Genomic DNA, 9,184 nt, shown 5'->3' with positions numbered 1-9,184 from the left:
ACTGGGGTGAAGGGTCACCTTCCAACAGGACAACGACCCTAAGCACACAGCCAAGACAATGCAGGAGTGGCTTCAGGACAAGTCTCTGAATGTCCTTGATAGCCTAGCAGAGCCCGGACATTAACCTGATAGAACATCTCTGGAGAGACCTGAAAATAGCTGTGCAGCGACGCTCCCCATCCAACCTGACAGAGCTTGAGAGGATCTGCAGAGAAGAATGAGAGAAACCTCCCAAATACAGGTGTGCCAAGCTTGTAGCGTCATACCCAAGAAGACTCAAGGCTGTAATAGGTGCTTCAACAAAGTACTGAGTATAGGGTCTGAATACTTATGTTAATGTGATATTTCAGTTTAATATTTGTAAGAAATTTGCAAACATTTCTAAAAACCTGTTTTTGCATTGTCATTATGGGGTACTGTGTGTAGATTGATGAGGAAAAAAACAAAATTGAATCCATTTTAGAATAAGGCTGTAACGTAAAAATAAAAATCTGAATGCAGTGTACATGTGTACTGTATTATCAGTATGGCTCTGTCTGAGTAGGTCACTAGTCACCTGAAGCGCTTTCCTGAGAGTCAACACTAACGCTAGCTCTCTACCTACTAGTACTAACTCATACTACCAACACTACCTAGGGCTTTTCACACTACTGAGCCTAGCTGAGCCAAATCAAGCTGTACTGAGCTAGCAGACGTACAGTGTAGTGGTTCCAGGCTAACAGTCAACAGCCCTTATATTAGTAGTCCAGTATTCCCTACTGGAGGTGTTTCAAAGTAAAAAGACCGATAATAAGGGCAGTGTCTTTCTGCCAGCCAGTTTAAGCTGATCCTAGATTTGATTAGATTAGATGTTTAATTAAGCCCAGACTCAAACAGAGAAACAACTTATCCAACAGCTATTCCACTGACGCTAGATTCCCAACTGAAACTACACACCTATACTACACTACTCAGCAGCCCTTTAGCTAAGAATGCCAATGCAAGCCACTCCTCTCACAGCCCTTAGTCCCATTAAAGAACAGAGTTAACTCCACTCTCTTCGTCTCACCAGAGGTTATATTGAGGTTCTAAGAAAAGTTCTAAGGTGTTCCACCAGGTGTATGTGCTTTTAACGGAGGTCCAACCCATGTGTGCTGACAGATAGACAGACTGAGGGTTGTAGTGTCTCACTGTCCTGGCTCAGTTAGATCTGCTCTGGGGTTAGAGTGGAGCATGGGCTCATATACACCTCTCACACACACACACACACACACACACACACACACACACACACACACACACACACACACACACACACACACACACACACACACACACACACACACACACACACACACACACACACACACACACACACACACACACACACACACACACACACACACACACACACACACACACACACACACACACACACACACACACACACACACACACACACACACACACACACACACACAGTGTCAGTAAACCCACCCCCAATTGGAATCAGATCAGACCCTGAACCACTTTAGTTCAGAATTAGTGTCGCCTTCTTCACATTCCAGTTAAGCAAAAAAATAAAAATAAAATCAGACAGTAAGGCTCAAATGAATGCTCAAGTCAAACATAAAACAATTATTTTGCATAAAGAAACCAACAACAAAAATCATTAATTTCCAAAAAGCAAAGCCAAGAGTTGCATCCGATGCAAAGCTGCACATGTAGAACAGGGCAACTGGGAGCCACCTGACTGACTAAATCCAGCCCATATATCAGCATTAGTGCCTCAACTTATCCTTCCCACCGACTGCCTGCTCAACACAGTTGTAGACAGACCGCTCACTATCCCTCTTTCCTTCTCTCTCCACCAGCTCACCGCTGGGGGGATCCCCCCCCCCCCCTCTACCTCCCTCCTCTCTCACCCCTTTCTCTCCCCCATCCCTCTATCCCAATCCCCCCCTTTCTCTCCCTGGCCGATATAATTAAGACTAAAGCATTACTCTTACACACCCCACTGAGGGGAATGACGCCTTACACATTCCACTGTCCTTCAAACCCCTCCACTGACAGACAGACAGCTAGTCTCGGGTCTTAGTGTCCATCCTGTTCAGAGCCTTTTGGGGGCTCAGGGTCCTGGGTATTGGTAGGGCTGTGTCCGTCAACAAACATGTTGGGGATGTCCTGGCCGAAGTAGATCTTACTGTTGGCTGCTATCGCCTGATACTTCATCAACTCCAGGTACTCTGGGGTTAATTTTAACTGAAGAGATGGGAGAGATGATGTCAGTGTGTGTGTGAATGTGTGTGTGTGTATGTGTGTGTGTGTGTGTGTGTGTGTGTGTGTGTGTGTGTGTGTGTGTGTGTGTGTGTGTGTGTGTGTGTGTGTGTGTGTAAGTGTGTGCGCACACACACACACACGTGTCTTACCCCATTAGCTTCAGCAAACTTAGCAGCTGTGTAATACTCTGCATCAGCCCTGGCCTTCATTTTAGCCAGGAATGCAGTGTCTGAAATACACAGAGTTAATACATTTATATTCACACACACACACACACACACTCTTTCATAACTAACCTTGTGGGGACACACAATTCAGTCCCATTAAAAATCATATTTTCCCTAACCATAAACCTAGCTCCTAACCCTAAAACTAACCCTAGCTCCTAAACCTAATCCTAATTCTAACCCTAAACCTAATTCTAACCTTAACCCTAATTCTAACCTTAACCCTAAACCCTCTAGAATTAGCATTTACCTTTTTGGGGACTAACAAAATGTCCCTAGTTGGTAAAAAAAAGCTGTAGCGGTCATGAAATTGTCAGCTGGTGATTGTCAAGCAAATAACTGTCGGTCTCACGGTTAATTAACTTAAATACATTTAGCATCTCCTGGCTTCCACACAGCCTAAAAGCCACTGGTGCAGACCTTTGGAACATCTACATTTAAAAAAGTCTAATAAATCCATGTAATATAGCCTACAGCTTCACAATAAATCCATTATTTATTTTAGACAGGTCTAAAGAAGCATGATATGAAGAAAATGAAGTATATTTCAAAAGAACAGAACAGCATACTCTTATGTTAGGCCCTGATCTGGCTATGCCAAATTGCTTTGGGCTACAGTTCATTTAGCAGACAAGATTTGCTTAAAATTCCATGGCATTATTTTATATTATTTTATAGTATGAAGAATACAATTCAACAAAGCTGAATAAAATAAAATGATATTTTCTTCAAACGATTTGAGGGAGTGCGCACATGCGGCTATTCTGTGTTGAGCGGTTAACAAATAAATAAGTACTCCTATATGCTTAATTTAGAGTTATTAATGTAACTTTAGTTGTTCTACAAACGTTGGGCTATATGTTTTGATTTTTAATACATTGTAAAGCTGCATGATGCAACTATAATGATGATTTGAAAAAAGTCGCTTGAAAGGCATGAGCTCTGCTTTGTTTTTTGCGCTGGCTGTACACACTTCATCAGTCTCTCATTCACAATTTGACATCACTTGATAATGCCTCGAATTTCACGGCTGCATCCTCTTTGTGTGGCCATAATGCACCCCCAAAAAATCCATGCCTTTTGCAACCAGTGGCCGTTGTGCCCTTGGCCCGGAGTGCTGCGTTGTGCCAGTCTCTGTGAGTGCTGCATGCTCTGAAGCACCTCTCACTCACATGGCTCTCCATCACGTGATCGGGTCTTTCTCACAGGCTACAAGTGAAGACAGACATCTGCACGCGTCCTTATCCAATTCCGACGGGCATATTGAGGATATTGGAAGAACTGTTCACATTTACTTTTCGTCTGCCAACAGAATGAGTAGGCCTAACGAACAGCAAAAGTACTAGCCTATGTCAATCTACTATCCCCCATAGTACAAAAGTTGACCTATTCTATTCTGTGCAATAAATAAATATTCCAAACATAGTCTGGGACAGTTGTGGGATGCAATAGATCCCAAAGTAATACAACCACTAGCATAAAAAAAAATGTTTTTACGCAATGTGGCTGATGCAACAGACCAGAACGTTTAGCTTAAAATGTTGATAACCTATTAGGCTCTCTATTCAAATTAAATCTCAGCAATGCGCACACTGCAGTAGGCTATAAGCGCGAATGTTCCATTAGCGGAAAAACACCATTATCAAAAGAGATCGCAAATGTGATTACGCATGTAATGCTTTTATTATAAAAGGTGCATTTGTATGGTGAACATTATCTTCCCCAAACTTGAAACTTATGTATGCCAGTTAGGCACTACACCCCTTCTAAAGCGGATTAATGTTATTTGGCCACTTTAGTTGTGATACAAACCTTATCAAAACATATAGGCCTATGGGCTAGGCTAGATGAGGTGTGCGACTATGATTTGAAAAAGTTATGCTGGGAATCATTCACAAGTGAAAATATATAATTCACAAGTGATAGGCTAATATTGTCACCCATCAGACTATTACATTTACATTTACGACATTTAGCAGACGCTCTTATCCAGAGCGACTTACAAATTGGTGCATTCACCCTATAGCCAGTGGGATAACCACTTTACTTTTTTTTTTTTTTTTTTCTTGTCTTACATATACTAAATAATATGTGTGAAATTTGTTTTCATTTAGAATGGACCATTTTCATGCACCTGTCTCGACACAGGGACAGAGGAAAAAATACATGTAATCTATGCACTTAAATAGCGAATGGAGGACGCTTTTCCTGAGGTTCATTTTCATGCCAGCCAGGTAGGATATACTCCTGTTGTAAAGAGAAGCAATGTGCTTAATATTAGGAAGTTGAGAAATAAATATAGTAGGCCTAGCCTATAGAAAGCTGATGGGATCCTCCTCTTTTTAAGAGGCCATCACTCTGTTTTCTTGCGCAATTGCATAGCCTATAGAAATGTTGCGCAACACGAGCACATGGGCTCTCATTAAGTGTTTGATTAGATTTTCGATTACATTTGCATTGATGTCAGAGTGATTAGAGGGACAATAGAGTGCCGAGTACCAGGCAGTTAGCAAGTTTGGTAGGCTACTAATGACCATCAGCACCATCAGAGCATGGAGAAGCATTATTACCGTGACTAAACCGTTCACGTGGAATTTGACTGCCTTCATGACTCGTGACCGCAGGTATGGCGGTAATACGGTCACTGTCAAAGCCCTACCCACAAGTATAGTTCGTTAAACATGTCCACACACACACACAGTGACTGACCCTCTATCTCAGAGATCCTCTTCTCAGTCTCTTTCTCCATCACCTTCTGTTGAAAATGAATCTGTGCTACCTCGGCCACTTTCTGAGCCTCTGAGAAAAAGAAAGAATGTGGGCGGTGGGGAAAGAAGGAGATAGGAGAGAGAGAGAGAAGAGTGCATAGTGTTACAGTGTGACAGGAGTACAAGTTACAACCTGTATCGTAACCTAGCTCCATATATTTTAGATGTACGGGTTGTTTTCAGATACCTACAGTATACAACCGGTGGTGTATGAGAAAGAGGAGTGTTGCTAGGTTACCGATAATGGCTTTCTTCCTCTCGGTCTCGGCTTCCTTCTCCACGACCTTCTGAGTCTGAACTGTTATCAACAGACGAGTCTTCTCCGCCTCCCTACACACAGAGTGAGAGAGAAGCTTACACACACACACACACACACACACACACACAGTGAGAGAGGGTTACTCAAAGAGAGAGAAGGAATGGGAAATAAAGAGATGGAATGAAAGAAAGATAGATAATGAAAAGAGAACGAAAGATAAGAGAAATAGAGAGAGAAAGAACAAAGAAAGAAAAAAAGGAGTGAGAGAGAACACTCACATGAGCTCAAAGTTTCTCCTGATGGCCTCTGGGATTTTGGGCTTAGTGACTCGGACAGCCTGGAACATAGAGACACACTCAGTATACACAAACCAGGGCCATGTTCAGTAGCCAAACTTTGTCTTGTAAGTACTCAGCTCGAGCAGGCACGCTCCTACATGCTAACAACGCTGCAGGAGATGAAGTTCAAATGAGACTTTTTAAACTTTCGGTGATGTATCTCAGTTCTTGAGCACCAAATATTTTTATAAAAGGCATCGGGTATGAGTAAATCAATACACAATTACGAATATATATCTTAAATGACCGCATTTTCATGAATTTGATGATATAATTTTGAAGCCTATTCAAAAGACCCGGACATGACCCCAGAAGAATGACGTAGGATGACATCACTTGCACACCGTATTCTACATGTCAGAGAGGCATGATTGTTCTACAATGAACGAAAATATGAATGCAACATGTAAAGTGTTGGTCCCATGTTTCACGAGCTGAAAAAAAAAAGATCGCAGACATTTTCCATACATCCAAAAAGCTTATTTCTCTCAAATATTGTGCACAAATTTGTTTACATCCCTGTTAGTGAGCATTTTCTCCTTTGCCAAGATAATCCATCCACCTGACAGGTGTGGCATATCAAGAAGCTGATTAAACAACAATCATTACAGGTGTACGTTCTTGTGCTGGGGACAATAAAAGGCCACTCTAAATTGTGCAGTTGTCACACAACACAATGCCACAGTTTTGAGGGAGTGTGTAATTGGCATGCTGACTGCAGGAATGTCCACCAGAGCTGCTGCCAGAGAATTGAATGTTAATTTCTCTATCATAAGCTGCCTCCAACGTCGTTTTAGAGAATTTGGCAGTACGTTGAACAGGCCTCACAACCACAGACCACGTGTAACCACGCCAGCCCAGGACCTCCACATTCGGTTTCTTCACCTGCGACCCCGTCTGAGGAGTATTTCTGGTACCAAATAATTGCATGTTTATTTCTCTATCATAAGCTGCCTCCAAAGTCGTTTTAGAGAATTTAGCAGTACGTCCAACCGGCCTCACAACCGCAGACCGCGTGTATGGTGTCATGTGGGCGAGCGGTTTGCTGATGTCAACGTTGTGAACAGAGTGCCCCATGGTGGTGATGGGGTTATGGTATGGGCAGGGATAAGCTACGGACAATGAACACAATTGTATTTTATCGTTGGCAATTTGAATGCACAGAGATACCATGACGAGATCCTGAGGATCACTGTCGTGCCATTCATCCGCAGCCATCACCGCATGTTTCAGCATGATAATGCACGGCCCCATGTCATCTGAAAATATTTTGAGCATGTTTGGGATGCTCTGGATCAACGTGTACGACAGCGTGTTCAAGTTCCCAGTAATATCCAGCAACTTCGCACAGCCATTGAAGAGGAGTGGGACAACATTCCACAGGCCACAATCAACAGCCTGATCAACTCTATGTGAAGGAGATGTGTCACGCTGCATGAGGCAAATGGTGGTCACACCCTATACTGACTGGTTTTCTGATCCACACCCCTACTTTGCATATCTGTATTACCAGTCATGTGAAATCCATAGAATACGGCCTAATTAATTTATTTCAAATCGACTGATTTCCTTATATGAACTGTAACTGTAAATTGTTGCATGTTGCGTTAATATTTTTGTTCAGTATACATAACATATTACTATCTGAACGTTCCAAAGCGTTGCATCCAGCAGAACGTGCCCCACTACTCAAGCGCGTGTGTGTGTGTGTGTGTGTGTGTGTGTGTGTGTGTGTGTCAGGATTAGGGCTGTTAAGTTGACCGTATTACCGCCACACTATGTGACCGTTTACTCACGGTAATTAGGCTTCTCCTTCTCCTGCTGATGGTCATTAGTAACCTAAAAAACTTGCTAACTGCCTGGTACTCAGCACTCTATTGTCCCTCTAAATCACTCTGACATCACTGCAAATGTATTAAATCACTCTGACATCACTGCAAATGTATTCGAAAATCTAATCAAACACTTCATGAGAGCCCATGAGCTCATGTTGCGCAACATTTCTATTGGCTATGCAATTGTGTGAGAAAACAGAGTGATGGCCTCTATTAAAAGGAGGATCCCATCAGCTTTCTATAGGCTAGGCCTACTATATTTATTTACTTTCCTAATATTAAGCACATTGCTTCTCTTTACAACAAGAGTATAGCCTACCAGGCTGGCATGAAAATGAACCACGGGAAAAGCGTCCTCCATTTGCTATTTAAGTGCATAGATGACAAGTATTTCGAGACAGGTGCATGATAAATGGTCCATTCTAAATCCCCCAAAAATTTCACACATATATTATTTAGAATATGTAAAGACAAGATTAAATCAAGAATAGTCTGATGGGTGACAATATTAGCCTGTCACTTGTGAATGACGTCCAGCTTAAGGCAAGAAACAGTGCATGACTTTTTCAAATTATAGTCGCGCACCTCATGTAGCCTAGCCCATAGGCCTATATGTTTGATAAGATTTGTATCACAACTAAAGTGTCCAAATTACAAATTAAAATGAAGCACATTAATCCGCTTTACAACAGGTGTAGAGCCTAAATGGCATACATCCGCAGCGCGTGAGCTTCATGTTTGGGGAAGATAATTCACCATAAAAATGCACCGTTATAATAAAAGCATTAAATGCATAATCGCATTTGCAGTCACTTTTGAGAATGGTTTTTTCCTGCTAATGGAACAGTTGAGCTTATAGCCTACTGCCGTGTGCACATTGCTGCGCTTATAATGTGAAGAAATAGCCTAATAGTTAATTAACATTTCAAGCTAAACGTTCTGATCTGTTGCGTCAGGCTCATTGCTTAAAACAGTTTTTTTTTTTATGCTAGTGGTTGTATTAATTTGGGATCTATCGAATCCCACAACTGTCCCAGACTATGTTTGGAATATTTATTTGTTGCACAAAATAGGTCAACTTTTGTACTATGGGGATTGACATAGGCTAGTGCTTTTGCTGTTCATTAGGCCTACTCAACTTGTTGGCTGACGAAAAGTAAATGTGGACAGTACTTCCAGTATCTTCAATATGCGCCTCGGAATTGAATTTCACTTGTAGCCTGTGAGAAAAACCCGATCATGAGACCGAGAGCCATGTGAATGAGTGGTGCTTCGGTACTCAGCCAGGAGAAGGGAATTATAATATTCAGCCCAAATTGTGAATGAGAGACTGATGAAGTGTGTACAGCCTGCACAAAAAAAAAAGCAGAGCTCATGCCTTTCATGCAACTTTTTTCAAATCATCGCATCATGCAGCCTTAGAATGTATTAAAAATCACCCACAGCCATATGGCATATTCAGGTCCTAACATAAGGACAACTCAGAGTATGCTGTTCT

The 9,184-nt window shown here is 41.9% G+C and overlaps 1 protein-coding gene across 1 annotated transcript in view; it reads right to left on the bottom strand.

Annotated features, from left to right (window-relative positions):
• Positions 1 to 1,460: 1,460 nt before the first annotated feature.
• LOC311127195 (erlin-1-like) overlaps positions 1,461 to 9,184 on the bottom strand; it is a 28,304-nt gene continuing 20,580 nt past the window's right edge. The window contains exons 8-12 of the mRNA XM_084158984.1: positions 5,792 to 5,850; positions 5,493 to 5,584; positions 5,196 to 5,285; positions 2,409 to 2,488; positions 1,461 to 2,241 (exon numbers count right to left, since the gene is read on the bottom strand). Of these exons, the coding sequence (XP_084015110.1) occupies positions 2,074 to 2,241; positions 2,409 to 2,488; positions 5,196 to 5,285; positions 5,493 to 5,584; positions 5,792 to 5,850 (489 nt within the window). The 3' untranslated portion in view covers positions 1,461 to 2,073. The remainder of the gene's footprint in view (positions 2,242 to 2,408; positions 2,489 to 5,195; positions 5,286 to 5,492; positions 5,585 to 5,791; positions 5,851 to 9,184) is intronic.

The sequence above is a fragment of the Coregonus lavaretus genome (assembly GCF_964263955.1).
Source record: "Coregonus lavaretus genome assembly, chromosome: 1".
NCBI classification, from domain to species: domain Eukaryota; kingdom Metazoa; phylum Chordata; class Actinopteri; order Salmoniformes; family Salmonidae; genus Coregonus; species Coregonus lavaretus.
The sequence above is the reverse complement of the archived record's forward strand: the minus strand, read 5'-3'. Positions and strand labels throughout refer to the sequence as shown.